A 16,762-nucleotide genomic window follows, 5' to 3' on the forward strand; every position below is an offset into this window, starting at 1 on the left:
AACTTTATTTTAACTATTTTTTATTATTTACACAGCATAATATAACTCTACAAACGAAAAAAACTCATAGATTCACAATAAAATATATAAAAAATACTTCGGTCAACTCGAGAAAAAATATTTTAAATTGAAACGATTGTGTTGGTTGTGATAAGCGATCGTCTAATCTAATGCAAATGATTGTTTAAAACTTTGAATCAAACAATTGTGTTGACCATACTAACTATGATAAGTGATCGTTTAGATAAGATTTACATAATCTTAAACAATAAAAAAAATGTTTTACATTTAAACGATAAATTTAAATCAAGTCAAAATTATATTTAAACGTCATAGACAAAGGTTAAATGTGGCTTAAAAGAAAATAAAGGAAAAGAAAAGGTGGGAATGGCGCCAAGATTGGCGCCAAAAACATCAAGAAGATTTTCCCATAGGGTTGATGACATTTTGTTCATAATCACAAAGATTCACAAACACTTCCTTCCAATCTCTCCAACCTCACGGATCCAACATGGACAAGGACAACAATGCCATCGCAGCGCCGACGGGATGCTACAAGTGCGGGAAGCCGGGCCACTGGTCTCGTGACTGCCCTTCCTCCGCTCCAAATCCCAATCCTACTTCCAATTCTTCCAAACCTCCTTTCTCCTCTGCTCCTGCTGCTCCTTCAAAAGCTGTAGAAAAGCCAAAGAAAGCCCCCAGAACCAGGCCCAAGCTCACTCCCGAGCTACTCCTTTCTGAGGATGGTCTAGGTTACGTCCTTCGCCATTTTCCTCGTGCTTTCAAGTATCGCGGCCGTGGACACGAGGTTATCTTCTATTTTCCTTCCTATTCTAACTTAATTAGTCGATTTGTTCCCATCTGGCACATATGAGTTTTGTTTGAGATATATTTCAACATTGCTGTTCAAGAACAAGAGGGGTTTCGAAGTAATTACAGTCTGATGCGTTTTATGGTATGCGTTTTTGTTACGAATTCGAGAATCAAAGGAAACAGTAAACGTAAATTGTTGAATAATCGAAAGGTGGTTCACTGACTATGTTAACATCATCTAAGGGCAGTGGTAGAGATCAATTATATTATCAGAGATTAATGCCAGATTACAGATTATAGAGTGCTTAGAGATTGTATACAGAGCGCACCAATCTAAACCTTAGAGCCAAAATTGTGAATAATATAAATACGAATACATACCAACACCCCTAAACCCCAATAGTGATTGGTCATTCAGAGCAGCAAGTAACAAATTTAAGACATTCCTGTATAATTAGAAACAGTTTTGATGTGCATACATATTTCAATAAAGAATTGTTTGAGAGAGCCCAAGCTTCATCAGGGGAAATCGGTATTTATCCTAATGGTTTGTTTATTGGAAATCCGGTTTCGAACTCTTTTCCATTGAATTATAGCCATGTGTGTTTCATCAACGTGTACATGTATAATTTTTCTTATTACAGTGTCTTCTTCTCATCCATTGTCATTTTCTAATGATTTGATTATTGCACTAATTGAGTTATACTCTTGACTGGTGTTCTGCAGATCAGTGATTTGGAAAATCTTATTGGATTATACAGGGAATGGCATTCTCATATACTCCCTTATTACTCTTTCGAGCATTTTGTACATAAGGTGGAACAGGTAGCTGCTACGAAACGTGTAAAGGTAAAAATGATTTTTTTTTTGTTCTTTTACAATGAACGTATCGCAGAGGTGTACATATATGGCTTCAAAGTACACAAATTTAGCCTAATAGCATACTGTGATACTAGTATAGATAGAATTTGAACTAAAGGAACTGCTCTTAAGAAACCCAGTGCATCTGAAGGGAGTAGAGACAGAGAGTGCGAACTCCATAATATTTTAACTGAGTCCTTTTTCTAAATCAAATCAACACGGAGCAAGTTTGTTTATTAAATGATATCTAATTTGTAATGAATTGGCACTCTTACTAAAAAGACATTTTGAGCAGATGTGTCTTGGAGAACTAAGAGAGAGAGTTGCCAGGGGAGGGGATCCTACGAAGTGGCGTGAGGCACCAATTTTAAATGATGATGATGATGTCAACAATGAAAAAGGTACCTTCTAACATTCTCATTTATCAAAAGACACTCGTACATTTTCATCAGCTGTTTGGTCATGATAGAATGTATTTTATCAAATTGTGTTTGTGTTTAGTTAGTTATGCATTGCTCTCTCATTCTATATTAAAAAAATCAAATTTGGTTTAGATAAATTTGAAGTCGACTGAATTGCCAAAATAAGTAAGCAAGAAACAATTATTATCGTTGTTTTTCATGTCCAACTCCCACCAGACAGAGCTCCATATAAAATTGTCGTTCTCAGATTTGCGTTGGAGAACGATGTTGGCTAGGGCTCAATTTATCTGAGCGTAATTAATGGGATGGTTGGTATCATTAAGCTTAATTTTTTTTTTCCGATGATGGTAAACACACCCTCTGGTGAGGAGTTCTATATGTGGCTTTTGTTTGTCATTAGCCATTACTTATCTTCATCTTCCGTCAATATACTGCCTCCGTCAACTTTTCATCTTTCTTAGGGATTGTTATCCAAATCTTTTTTCCGTCGAGTCACATTTTACTCGACTGGAGCTTCTTATAGTTGGCTCTCTTTTTGTGGGCTTCTCCTTTTTGTTTGCCTGGTATACTTTCATTTCTTCTCGATGAATGTTAGTTTTTTAATTTAAAATGGCCTAGATCACATTAGAAAAGTGGAGAGACTTCACAATCTTTTTAAGATACATGAGTTACTATCTAATTGACTATTGATTTTGAGATGGAATAAAAAGTAACTTTTCATCTTTCTCTACACATTCATATGCTTGGGGGTTTTGATAACAATATAAACCTTTGCTAATTGGGGCTTAGTTCTCAATACCCTCTAACCCATTGGCATCTGGATGCGCACTTTAGTATGCACTAAGCAGTTGGTGCTTGGGATTGGCATATTGTATCAGAATGTTGTCAGTAATTTATAATTATGTTGGATTCTTACTTTTCTTTGTACTTTGTGGCATGGTATGACGCCGGCTGTGTGGTTAGAAATGTAACTTGGGAATTTAAATCCATCTACTCGAGTATTTTCTATTTTCTCATGTCTGGAACTATTCACTGATGTGATGATTGGAAAAAAAATATAAATCCTGAGGCTAACATTATTTGATTACCCCCTCTGCTTGAAATTTAAACCCATCTGTCAATCCTTGCAGAAGCCAAGGATCCGGAGGGTGTATTCGATAATCCAGAAGAGGCGTCTTTGAGGAATAATGGTGCTGATGACATTGAAGAGGACATGCTTCAGGAAGTTTATGAGAAAGCTACGGAAGTAAGTCTTTCTCTTATGTTTTTTCCTTCTGAACAATTGGTTGGTTTCCATCCCTACAATTGTTTTAATTTCAATCATACCATTTCTTACCGAGAAAAGCATCGTAGTTACTGAATTGAATGAAGAAATTTTACCACGAGTCACAAATGTAGATTTCAGGAATATTCACAGTGAGGCAAACTGTGTTTCTTGAGCCCTTTACTTGGCAGACCAATTTTACAGGTGAAATTGTCAGCTCGTTTATGAAAAATATATATGTTAATGCCCCAATTAACTAAAATTTGCGCTGAAAGCTTATTTTTATCAGGTCGGTACTTTCTAATTATTGCACTAGTTCATGCATCTTCACATTTGGTGCAAGAATATTCACCTAATGATATCGTAAGAAAATGCTGTTTTAAGTAACTGGCCCATATGATGGTCTATAATTTCTTTTGTTAGGGATAAAACCAATTTATATCTCTAAAACGTTGTACTCTTAGAACTCCAAACTAATAATTCTGCCAGTTTAAACCCTAACTTTCAAATCAATTTAGATGAATTGTTAGTGATTATAGCTCCTTTCACTTAATTCCAATATAAGATCAAAACCACATGAATATAATTATTCTTCTCCCAAATCCCATCGCACCTAAGAAGCAAGAAAAATTGTCATGTGATTCTTTCCAAATAAGTAAAGAAAGAATAGAGCGAGACTAGAAGATGAAAAATCATTCGAAGTTCTTGAAAATAGCACCACCATTTATTACCTAACTGCATTTTTCTCATTTACATCTGTCCTTGTATATGGAGAAGCTTCATTCATAAGTGAAAGTTATGAAGTGTGATACACGTACGAAGAAGTTTTATACACGGGTGAAAGTTATGCGTTAAAACAGTTTTTACCTACTTATGATTAAGAGTAAGCTCTTAGGTCAAAACCCTTCTGCATACTAACGATATCTATCGATGGAACCTTCCACTCCACGAGAAACTTGAAGCAAGAATACTTCCATTATATTATCTAGCATTTGTATCATCTCTAACTAGAGATTGCTTGTTTCTTTTATGAGAAGCATTGGCAATTATAGGACTGCCCAGAAGATTACATAAAACAGTTCCAATGTGATCTAAGAGAACTCAAATTTGTTGAAACCCAGTACCATTTCCTGATGTATTACCCAACAATCTTCAACTGATTGCTGATTTTATTTACATGATTGTAGGAACCGTTGCAGAATGAACAAAGTGATTCCTTAACCACTGGTGGAACTATGGAAGGTGTGGCCAACCAAGAACCCAACCAAGAACCAAAGACTAGTAATTCAAGTGAAACAAGTGAGCTCACAGAGGAACAGAGAGTTCGAATGGAAGCAAACAGGTTGAAGGCCTTAGAAAGAGCTGCAGCCAAGGCCCGCTCGTTGGCTACCGTTTAAATAACATTCGAAGTGATGGTTTTTGGCTTGTGAAAGGTTCAACCACCTTTGGGAGTTTCTTCCTCAAATCTCCAAAAATTTTCCCTAAATTTCGACGAATGAGTCTTTAGAATGTCAATTTGCAATTTTATATGCTCATTTTTTGAAAGGTTTATGTTAAGTTATTAATCAATTGAGCCTGCATTGTAAATTAATAATTTGAAGTTTATCAAATTTTTTCTTTTGTATTTTTCATAGTTTAATTTTAATTCTTATACATTAAAATTAGTCTCAACGATGATTTTTATTTTCATCTATTAACATTTATACAAATTAATTGAAATCAAGGTACTAAAATGATATTTTAAACTAATATTTTCTTATATAAAAAAGTGGAGTACGTTTCTGAAAAAACAGATCGTCTAGTATAATATATTTTTATATAGTTAGGAATATAATAATTAGATATAAGGGATTAGCATACGTAGCAACATTTTAAAAAATTGCAAAGGTAGTAAACTATACATTGATAAATTAATTATGTTTATAATTTTTCTAAAATATTATTATATAATTAATTATAATCTCTAAAATTGTTACCGACCAATTGTTCAACCCATTTTTAGAAAGACCAACGACTATATTTTGAAAACAGGAAATCTAAATCGATCTCGAGAGATAAAAGGGTATATTTAATTTAACTTTGTAAGTATTTAATCTTGAAAGAATATATGTAATTTTCAATAAAAAAAAACAAGCTACAAAGTCTAATCAAGTCTTGCAAAGTATTCCTTTCCATTTTTATCAAGCAATTCCAATCAATGAATTGTTAATAGAGACAATTATTCTTCCTAAAATTTAGAAAATTAGTCAACATATCCTAAAAACCTTTAGAAGAATAAAAGTGTTTTTTTTAAAAAAAAAAAAAAAGAAAGAAAAGAACACTAAACCATAACATGAGGTCCACAACTATAATGGTTGGCAACAACAACATCAATTTCCCCTTTGATTAATTTGCATTAAAACAAAAAGAAAGAGAATTGAAAAAGATAGCCTAAAAAGTAAATGAATTAAAGTCTATGTCTTTTGTTTGTACCAATGCAATATATAAAAACTAAATAATTGGTCAATTTTACATTTCCTTTATTATTAATCTCTTTATTACATAATTTACTTACCCCTTTTCTTCATCATTTGTTAGAATATTCAATTCAATTCAATCATAATTTACAAATACCCAACATAAATACTTTAATTCAAAATTGTTAATTTGAAGACACAATCTCATATTCATATTGTTGAAAGCATATAATTAAAATTTTTAAAAGAGACCCTTCAAGAAAATGAGGAATAAAGATGTAACTTTTTCTTTAAAGATGGAAAATAAAATAAAAGAGCACAAACATCAAAAATAAAAATTAAATAAACTTGGGCATAATTGATTATGTTGGGGACTAATCAATATTAAATTGTGATGGCAGTATAAAAGTGGTCAATTATGCAGTTTCTTTTTAGTGTGCACGTTTAATTAAATTAATTGTTATTGTTATTATTTTTGGATTAAAAACGTTTATAAGTATTAATTATTAATTAATTATGGTGTCCTAATCACTATTATTTAAATTCCGATCATTTTGTGTCGGTGCAATTCAACCTCAGTGGGCGTAGGAAACGGCGTCGTACTGCCATCCCACCGCCCTCTGTCTCCCGTTCTCTACCGTTGCTTCTCTGTTCTTTTAATAATACAAAAATCTCATTTTACCCTCACAGGAAAAATGAAAATTTGAACAACGGATCTCGTAGTTACTTATACGATTACGTGATAAATTACTTATATATGTTCGATTTTATAATTTAAATTTATAGCTTAGTATCATTGTCGGCTTGGATAACCATCGATACTGATAAGAACAATTGTGTTAATTTGTCGCATGTCGATATTTTAATAATTTTATCTCCTTCAAACTTTGATCTCAAACTTCACCTTATATTTTAAATATTCTTTTTTTCATGGAGTAAAATTTATATATATAATTACACAAATGATATTAACGTACTCTTTCAAATTTAGTGATATATAATGATGTTTGGTATAATCGACATAAATAAGAAAGGAAACACAAGATAGAGGAAAAAAAATAAGAAAGTTGGGGCTAAGGATAAATCTTAGACCCGAAATAAGCGTAGGAGGGAGTGTTAGTTCATGGAAAAACTCAAACTTAGCTAGACTTCAACCTCGATCAAGGGCAAGGAATGAAGAGGGCATGTCCCATGCATATGCCCCGACCCAAAGCACCATCTTAAAATCAAAATAGACATAGGGAGAGATGCTCTACCTTAGCCAACCCAACACTATAACCAAACTTAAAATTATGACACGTTTTATAATTATCCTAAAATGTTTCGAAACCCTAATAGAACAACCTAGAGCAATCATCTTTGTACTTCATATGAGATAAATTGAATTTCATTCTTAGAGTTTGTGTGACAAGCATGATATAAATATGCATATCTTTTTTACAAATTAGTTATTGATGTCATGTAAACGTTAAGTACTATCTTTAATTGTTGTAACAATCAAATCGGATAGCAAGTAATTAAAATGACTAATCAAATTAATTTAATGGGAGAGTTATGGTACCAAATCCATACTTTCAGATTAGTTAACATAATTCTCCCTTTGTTGTTTTCACATAGATATTAACTATGTGAGTGTGTGTGTGTGTGTGTGTATATATATATATATAAGGGTTAAAATGTAATTTAGTATTTTATATTTGTATAACATGTGATTTTTAATGAAAATAATTTGTATTTATTTATTTGGAAGTGTTGGGTGCCATATAGGTTTGTATGAACAAGTAGAGGACATCATGTTGGTTTGGTGGTAGGTCTAATTTTTAGCAATCAAAATTAAGCAACATATTTATTTAAACTTCTTTTTTTTTTTTTTTTTTTTTTTCCAAATATTTTCATAGAATGATTTGGAATATTTATTTTATATAAAAAAAGACAATAAAATAAAATTGTTTTGAATAGTTTTTTTTGCTCTCTTTTCTTTTCAACTTTTTGGTTGTTTGCATGTGGAAATGGCCATCCATCAATCCTTTTAACAATTCATTTTTTTTTTTCATAAAAAATCACAATTATTTATTTATTTAGAAAATGTGACTTTTTTCCATGAGAATAATAATAATTACCCCAAAAAATCCCCTCCTTTTGATAACACCCAAAATCATTTCCATTTCCATTTCCATTTCCATTTCCATTTCTCACCCATCTTCACTTTTCTTTCAGATTCCCAAGAACAAAATATAAAAATTAATTTAAAAAAAAAAAGAAGAAGAGGAAATTCAAGAATCAATCCCATCTCTTCTTCCTCAACTTGCCACTTACCATTTGGCATCATAAAGACAAAATTCTCTGTTTCTCTTCTCACCGCCACAGGGATTCTCCTTCCCTCCGCCATTGTTTCTCTGCTCCAAACCTTCCACTCCCTTCACAACACCCACATTCAACTGGGATTTTCTTCTTCTTCTTTCCCATCTCCCCATTTTTTTAAATTCTTCAAATTTATTCGCTGTTGGGTTCTTACTTTCTTTTCTAGACGTCGGCCATGGATTTAAGCCGGCGGAGAGCGGCGGTGGCAGCCAGAGGGAACGTGGTAGCTGGGTCTGTGTGGGAGAGTAGAATCAGATTCGATGAAGTCAGAGGTGGTATTAAGGTTTTTAATGGAGACGATGAAAATGCTGAATGTGGGGTTCCGACAACCGCCGCTTCCGCTGCCGCTGGCGGCAGCGGAAGGAGGAAGACGTGGAAATCCGATGAGGGTTTTAACCCGATTCTTATTGCGGAGGAAAAACCAGAGTCATCGCCGAGTAGCGGCGATGAACAGAGTCGGAAAAGTCCGACTCCTTCACGGAGATTGAGATCCAACGGCAGTCCAAATAAGCCAGTTCAAGTTTCCGGCGAGAAAACAGAGAGAAACTCAACGAGGAAGAAGACTGATCAATCTCGTAAATCGGTTGTTGGGCTTACCAAACCACCGACGAATGGAATCGGAAAAACCTCGTCGGAGAAAAGTTTCAAAGAGTTAAACGAATGCAAAGAGAAAGTGATTTCGTCTTCCACATCTCAAGATTTCTTCGATGCATTTGAAGAAGAGATTGAGAAAGAAAGCTTCGATGTTAAGGAAATTAATTTACCAGAACGGAAGAAAATCATCGCACAAACTTTCCCGGGAAACAAACAGAAATTGCAGACATTAAGTAAGAAAACTTCCCTTCACTTCATATCCTAAATTTCGATGTCAAATTTCATTTCACCTAATTCATGAAATCTTTGATGTTTTTCAGTGGATTTGATAATGTGGAGAGATTTTTCAAGATCCGGTTTGGTTTTTGGAGTGGGAAATTTGGTTATAATCCTCTCTTGTTTTATCAAAAACATCAATATCAGGTAGAAGAAAAATTCCAAATCCGCCATTGTTGAGAGGAAGAAGAAAATGGGTTGTTAAGTTCTTTTTGTGTGCGTTTTTGCAGCTTTATCAGTTTGATTTCGCATATGGGTCTTCTTTATCTGACTGCCATTTTCGTCCATAGTTCCATTTTTGGGAGGTGATGATCTCAATTAATATGTTTTTCTTTTGTTTCTTTGATAATTAGTTTCTGAGAATTCAAAAGAAGATCTCTGATATTCTATTTGATTTTCCCGGGAAAATTACAGGAGAAAAAGGATCGATTCTGATGATGAAAATTTTGTGGTTGAAGAAGAAGATATGATTCGATTTGCTAAACGGTCAGTTCCTTTTGTGAATGAATTGCTCCAAAATCTCAAGGCTCTATTCCGTGGAGATTCCTCTGCCACCATGAAGGTAAACCTTTTTTTTCTAATGGCCAAATTATAGTGGAAATAGTTTTCTCATTTCTTAAATTATTATATTTTCCTAAAAGCAAATATATCAATTCAATTTCATACCTTAGGGTAGGTTATAAACAGTGAGTATTATTAGCTATTATTGTTTGTAATTTAGCCGATATGAACCTAACTCAATTCCGCTCTAACTAAGAGCGGGTTTTGTCTTGTAATTCATATTTTCATCTCTTCTTGTGTTCGATATTGTTATGATGGGCGAATCTATATTTTCATGGCTGGACAAAGCCACTAAACAATTAAAAAAAATATTGAAGTTCTACTAAAATAAATAACGTAGAAAATGTATAGAAATGTTTACTTATTTGAAAATAATAAGATATCAATTTTAACCCTTGAAATTGAATGATCCAACTTTGAGGTAGTAGTTAGACCTATGCTTAAAATAGGGTTTTAAAAGGCAGAGATGGTTAGAATTTAGCATTTAAATACTTATGGTAAGATTTAATAATGAAGAAACAAAATGAACTGGTGATTACTAATTGAGTGTCGGTCATATATATTATATATATGTATATTAAATTTACGCAGATGATATCTAACCACATGAAATTCTTTTTCTTTTAGATTTTCAAATATATCAAAACTCAAATTCTATCAACAATAGCATTTGTGTCTAACAAGATACCATTCGTGTCTATCAAACTAAATATGCAAGTGGCAATTCTAATGCTTAAACAAGTTGAAATGTAATGCTTAAACAAGTTGAAAGGTATGTCAATCCTATCTTAACATTATTGGAAAGGTTTTAATGTTTTAAGGATAAAAAACAAACTTTTCAAGTATTATAAACCAAAAAGAAAAGATAAAAGCAAAAGAGAATAAAATTAATTTTGATTTAGGGAAGTATTCTATGCAGTTATAAAATTATTGGGTTAGAGGTCAAACAATAAACTGGCAATAACTATATACGATATAATTGGTATCTTGTTAGTCGTTGACATTGGCTTATTTCGTGAGATTAGTTAAATTGTGTGTAAAGTAGTCCATATATTCAATGAAGTAGGGTTGAATTATGAGTAATATTATTGTAATATTACATAATATTGTTTAATGTTTGGAATGTGAATGTGTAGGTGGGTGTGTTGCTGTTTGTTTTGGCAAAGTGGGGTAGCTTCATAACCCTTTGGAATGTCCTCAAAATTGGTAACTTTTTTACTCTCTCTCTCTCTCTCTCTCTCTCTTCTGTCTTTTCAAACTCAATCCTATGCCATCAAATGATTCAAATCTTCTATTTTAATCTCTATCTATGGTTTAACTTCTAAGGTAAATGGCATAAATAGTAATTTGATTTTTGTTTTTAACTATTATATATATTACTAAGTTCTTGCTTCATTCTTGGTTTATGTATGTATTTCTGAAATTGTCTCTTTCATACATTGTGTACATCTAACTTCTAACCTATTTTTGTCCATCTTACTTTACCTCCCATTCAAGTTTCTAAATTGGTTGTTTTCATTCTCATTTCATTTCTACTATCATTTCTTCCTACCATTCCTCAATTTTGGATATATCATAATAAACCAAACCAATTGTATGGTATAAGGCTTTCATTATACACATATTTGAGTCTGTTCTACAATGGGCCTTTTTACAATTAGAAGCTCATAATTTAATAATTAGAACATTCAAATAAAACACTTACTATTCATAGTTCTTTTTTTTTCACTTTGGTTTATGTATTTGTTTTTATATATTCTGACAAATTGATGTACTTGATTTGACTGACAGGATTCATCGGGGTTTTCACACTGCCCAAATTAATTACCCACGGTAAAAAAAAGAAATACCTTCACTCACTTCTACTTCTTTTTACCTTTCTTTTGTTTGATACGTCTTGTCGGGGTTATAATTCAAAACGGCCGAGTACAACAAAGCACCGTACGCTTTGTCTTTTGGTTCGTCGATTTGTTTGACGGGTCTGACTCCTTACCCCCCCATCCTGACCGTCCTTTTTTTGTCCCTTCAAATAACGGCTACGTTTCCTCCTTCACATCACAATCACAAAACTTAAAAAATTCCATCAATTTCTTCTTCACTACAAAGATGAAATATAAAAGAGAATTTTCTTTTACTCATTTTATACGTCACCTGGGTCCCACGCCAACCCTCACGAGATGGTTTCAGAGATTTTATTTTCTTTTTTAATTCTATTTTTTGGGAAGAAGGAAATAATTTTATTAATTTCTTTTGTCGGTGATTTCTTTTTCTTTCCATAGGTTTTCTTGTCGGATGGTTTGCTTTGGATTTTACTTTTTTCCCGACAGTATTTTGTCCTCTAAATTTTCTTTTCAGTTTATTAATTTTTTGAATTTGGTCCTATTGTTTTAAAACAGCTGCTTAATTTTTTTCTTTTTCAAAATTATTGAATTTGACTTAGATTTTTAAAAACATTGGTAAAAAATATATAACTAATCAAAAAATTTAGAGGTAGGCTTAGTTCTTAGTTTTCAAAAACTATAAACAAAGAAACAAATAGTAACTCGAATTGGGTCTAAACTTTTAAGATTTTTTAGAAGTATGAACTATCAATTTTGTGTTATATATGTCATTGACATGTCCTTGACTGTCCTAAAGCTCTTAAAATTTCTTTGAAATTTTCAAAACTATCAATTTTGTGTTGGATGTTGTTATTTGATGCAAAATTGAAACACGAAATTAAAAGGTAATAATGTTTAGGAGCAAGTAAATGATTGTAATTTAATTCTTCTCTGATGGACCTATTCTTATATTTTCATTTATCCTTAAAGCACTATTGGAATTTGAAACTTGATCTTTTTAAGATATATGTATCTGAAAGGAAATACCAGTTATCTATGTTTGGTCTCTTCCATACTCCAAAAAAGAAAAAGAAGAAACAATTTCTTACCTCACTACTTAGGATCCTACGTCTGTGCCTAGTTTGAGAGTTGGCTGTCACAAACCAACCACCATGTGACCCTTTTTTTAGCCACTACCTAACTTCTAGCTGAGAGTTGTTTGGCCTTCTAACCCAAGGGGACTACCCTTCAAAAAGTATTGTACTTTATATTATCTGAGATTATTATGTGGCTGTCTAAAAAATCAAGCTCTTTTCATCTCTCATACTTATAATACAGAAGGTAATCTAACCGAATCTTGAAATTGGGGCGACTTATAATGAAAGCCTTTACATCACTTTTTAAACCAACTATATGGCTGATGATGTGGTGTTCACTTTTGTGAAATTAGGTGAACACTGGTTGAAACTTTGTGGGAGTTCTTGGAAGTTATGTTCCCACAAGAGAGGTGTGTTCGTTGCCATCTTTTTTCTCGTATGGAATTTCTCATCGACTCTATATCGCGTATGGGCAGGTAGACGTTCTGTACTTAAAACCTGACGTTTAGATCATCAAATGAATTCCGTAAACATAGTTTAAACATGGTCATTATGTTTTATTTTGAAATTAAAAGTTTGATTGTGGCAGCTTTCATAGTGTTGGTTAGCTTTCGGTACTACCAGGAGTCTCCAGAGAGAGATGTTTGGGTTAAAAATGGAGAAGTAGCTTCAAGAAACAACACCGTTTCGACGAGTTCAAAGCTCAAGAGACAATATTGAGCAATTTTGAGCCTTTTTTCTCTGTTTTTTTTTTCTTTTTCTAAAGATAGTTAAAATGTACCATGTAAATTCATGCACACTATGGTAGAAATGCATCAGCTTGTATCTCAGGAGAAAAAAAATGGAAAATGTCTTCTTTTTTATTTATTTTTATTTTTTATTTTCAAATTCAATAATTTCATTTTATTTTATCTCAAAGTGAGTGAAAAAGGGAAGGATCATGTTAAAGCATAACTACATTATGTTATACATGTTCCTTTGAGGCTTTCTCTTGAATGCTATTTAAGAAAGTTTCAAGTCTTCCAAATCTTCTTGAGGCTTCAAGTTTGAAATCTTCAGTATCTTCTAGGAAATTTAAGTCTTCGGTTATCTTCCTAGGTCGGTTTTCAGAGCTTCTATGGTTGAAAGGTTTGATCTTCCATTCTTCAGTTAGTGGCTTCCATTCTAGTCTCTCCAAGAGTGAAAGGCAAGACACTTCTGTGCCCAAAGTGGGCTTGTGCTTAATTGTCTTTTGGGTCCAACAATTGGACTTTGTCCCAATCCCTTCTTTTGCTAAACTTTCTAATCTATGATCTTGTTTGATCAACTCAACTCACTCAGCCCAATCCAACTACATGGTTCGATTTAGTAACCATCGAACTGGAGAAGTAGATTACTGTGCGACCAAATGGCATTTTGTTTAGCTTTTCATTGTATTAATCTCCAAATTTTAGTTTAAGGACAGTTCTTCATTGGCCTTAAATTTAATGAAATATTGACATTTGTTGTAATTAAAAGATGTTATTTCTGAGTGGGAGATTATAGAATTGAGTGAGAGAGAAGATTCCAAGTTTGATGATGTAATTTGAAATTATTATTAATAAAGAAAGATACAAATTAAGCATGTGAAACATTTTTAATATTAATAGGTTTAAAGCAATGCATAGAGTCTAATTTCTCTTCCTTTTCTTTTTAAAATCAAAACTTTGTTTCCCTTTTTTGACTTTTCTTTCTTATAATTATATTTAGCATTTTCCAAATTGTATAGTTTTCTCATTGTTTTTTTCTTTAAAAGTCACTCCAAATATTATCATTATTCTTTTTCTTTGTCTTTACTCATTTCTTTTTGTTTATTTATTCATTAGGATTAACACATTGAAGTGTGATCAATTTCTTATCCTTTTAAGATGGATAAAGATTCAAGTTTATTGCCAAACAAAGAAAAATTATAATATGAGGAGTGAGAAAATTTCAATAATTTTCTATTATGTGTTGACAGAGTTTTTATATTCTTTTATATTTTGGAAAGAAAAGATTCTTAAAAGATGATAAGATTGTGTCTTATGATGAGTATTAATTTAGGTTTATAATAATTTCACAAATCAACAAAGTTAGCCAAATTAAAGTCTATTATTTTAAACCATATTGCATAATATAAATACCGAAATTAGGAGGCTATAGTAAATACAAAATTAATGAAAATTGATGCACATGTTTAGCAAAAAATTCTATTATATTTCACAAAATGATTGATACAAATTGATACTTAATTTGAAACCCATTAATAAAAAGAGGAATAAATATGTTGCATATGGACAAAAATATAAGTAGTGAATTAGGGATGGCTTTTTGCAAAAGGAAGAGGTCAATCTAAGTGTCTATAAATTCTAATATCTTCTCATTGTGTGGTTTTAAAATGGCTGTTGGACTCTTCTTGACTTCACAAAATTATATATATAGACAATAACTTAACCAATTGGTTTGTGCAAAATTTACAAGTCATTGTCTAAAACATTAAAAATTTCAATTAAATCAATCAAAATTGTACTCAAATTCTCTTCCAATTTTAATTTGACTATAGCCCTAAGAAATTTAACAATTACAAAGTAAAAAGACTTAACTTTATTATTAGTATTAGTGTTGTTGTATATAAATTAAGTAATGAGTGGAGGGAGAAGATTTGTCCGGTAGCGGCCGACGGAGGGTGTGGGGTTCAGCGGCGAGAGAGTTTCGAGTTTTATTATTATTATTATTATTATTTTGGAAATTAGGGTTAGCCGCCGCCGCACACACGTGGACTACCACCTGCTGACGTGTGGCTGCCACTTGTCATCGGCGTCGTGTTTCAACTTCCCTCCAATTTCTTCCATGTCTTTTTATTTCATTCTTTTTAACATTATGATATATATTCAATTAAAACTTTTCCCTTTCTAATTATTAGGTTTTTCACAATTTGAATACTAAAAATTAAAGTTATTCTTATCACATCTCACCTTTGAGGTTCAAAATCAAATTTGTGAGCAAGAAACATAGAAATAATATTTGTTTGTATTCAAATATAACTATACGATCATATATAGTTAATATATGTAATACTAAGAAAAAGTTGATGATAAAATATATATCGATGCAAATGTACCTAGGGTTGAGCATTGACACACGAAAAACCGATCTAAATGACATTCAATCGTTGGTTTTATTAAAAATTAGGACCAAAACTAATCAAAATTGGTCGAAACTGACCTGCTGAACATCGTTGTTGATTTTCCTTAGTATAAACCAATGATTATCCTTAGATAGCCAGATTTTTCTTTACGATCTAAATATATGAACGAGTTTGACTTTTCTGAACATGAAACTTAATTATTTTCCTTTTTTAAAGAAATTATAAAAAGGAAAAGAAAAGAAAAAGTTGGCGACCATGCAACTCATACCTAATAAAGGTAACTCTCTTTGTTACCAAATTGCACCATTTTCTTTTATTAAAAGAAAAAGTGTACAAAAGTACTATTTTTTTTAGAGAAAATAAAAATCTAATCACTTTTTATTTTACAAATCGATAATTGAATTTTCTTATTATAATTATTGAACCAAAATAAAGAATTATATATATATATATATATAGCCTTTTAATTTAATTAAATGTGCGATTGGTTATAAATAAAAAGAACAACAATCCTTGATATTCTATCACATTGTTGAATAATAAAAACTATAAGAAAAATTGCTTACATTGCCACGTGCCAGATCCTCGTTGGGTAGGCCCGATCTCTACTGTTCCCCAAGAAACATAAATTCTCGACAGCACAGCCACATCACACGAATTTTAAATGATGGATGACGAATTTACAACTTTACCCTTCCCGTCCCCGTCCGTCATAAGAAAACGGGACGGTGATATTCCATGTTTTGTTGGGGCCATGTCTCCACCACCAATCATATCCGTTTCCGTATCATTCCAGTGGCAGAACAGTAATTTCCACGTTTTTTCTTCTTCCCGTGTGCTGGTGGTTCTTGGCAGTTTCGCGGGATTTACGACGTCGTTTCCTTGTTGGTATATCGATAAGAACTACACGTTGTTAAAAGATTTCATATTTATCTCAACTATTTCTATTTCGATAAGCTTATAATAATTTAGTTTAAGATTTTGTTACTTTATTTTTAAATTCACTAGCATTCAAATTAAATTTAGGCTTTCTTAAAAAAATATTTTTGTTTAATCGGGTTTAGATTTGGTTTTAAACCCTACATCCAACCA

The 16,762-nt window shown here is 32.1% G+C and overlaps 2 protein-coding genes across 3 annotated transcripts; both read left to right on the top strand.

Annotated features, from left to right (window-relative positions):
• The first annotated feature begins 366 nt into the window (after positions 1-366).
• LOC103496437 (uncharacterized) lies at positions 367-4,984 on the top strand. Its single transcript, XM_008458288.3, has 5 exons — positions 367-808; positions 1,540-1,662; positions 1,970-2,075; positions 3,227-3,342; positions 4,548-4,984. Exons 1-5 carry the CDS (start codon positions 512-514, stop codon positions 4,755-4,757), a joined length of 852 nt encoding a protein of 283 aa, XP_008456510.1. The 5' UTR covers positions 367-511; the 3' UTR covers positions 4,758-4,984.
• A 2,803-nt stretch (positions 4,985-7,787) lies between these two features.
• LOC103496431 (reticulon-like protein B21) lies at positions 7,788-13,392 on the top strand. Of its 2 annotated transcripts, none has more exons than XM_008458274.3 (8): positions 7,788-9,004; positions 9,092-9,194; positions 9,278-9,352; positions 9,462-9,609; positions 10,745-10,814; positions 11,400-11,441; positions 12,879-13,001; positions 13,115-13,392. In XM_008458274.3, the coding sequence occupies exons 1-8, from the start codon at positions 8,353-8,355 to the stop codon at positions 13,243-13,245; spliced, it is 1,344 nt and encodes a 447-aa protein (XP_008456496.1). In that variant the 5' UTR covers positions 7,788-8,352; the 3' UTR covers positions 13,246-13,392. The 2 variants fall into 2 exon arrangements, with proteins under 2 accessions (XP_008456496.1, XP_016901883.1); XM_017046394.2 differs by having other exon boundaries at positions 7,979-9,004; positions 13,101-13,392.
• The last annotated feature ends 3,370 nt before the right edge of the window (positions 13,393-16,762 follow it).

Source organism: Cucumis melo, chromosome 5 (assembly GCF_025177605.1).
Source record: "Cucumis melo cultivar AY chromosome 5, USDA_Cmelo_AY_1.0, whole genome shotgun sequence".
NCBI classification, from domain to species: Eukaryota; Viridiplantae; Streptophyta; class Magnoliopsida; order Cucurbitales; family Cucurbitaceae; genus Cucumis; species Cucumis melo.

Excerpts from the sequence above, each read along its gene's own strand:
- LOC103496431 (XM_008458274.3), top strand. The coding sequence starts at position 8,353 with ATGGATTTAAGCCGGCGGAGAGCGGCGGTGGCAGCCAGAGGGAACGTG. Across the intron at positions 9,195-9,277 it reads ATCAAAAACATCAATATCAG|CTTTATCAGTTTGATTTCGC; the intron begins GTAGAAGAAAAA and ends GCGTTTTTGCAG. Across the intron at positions 13,002-13,114 it reads TCTATATCGCGTATGGGCAG|CTTTCATAGTGTTGGTTAGC; the intron begins GTAGACGTTCTG and ends TGATTGTGGCAG.
- LOC103496437 (XM_008458288.3), top strand. The coding sequence starts at position 512 with ATGGACAAGGACAACAATGCCATCGCAGCGCCGACGGGATGCTACAAG. Across the intron at positions 2,076-3,226 it reads TGATGTCAACAATGAAAAAG|AAGCCAAGGATCCGGAGGGT; the intron begins GTACCTTCTAAC and ends CAATCCTTGCAG. Across the intron at positions 3,343-4,547 it reads TTTATGAGAAAGCTACGGAA|GAACCGTTGCAGAATGAACA; the intron begins GTAAGTCTTTCT and ends ACATGATTGTAG.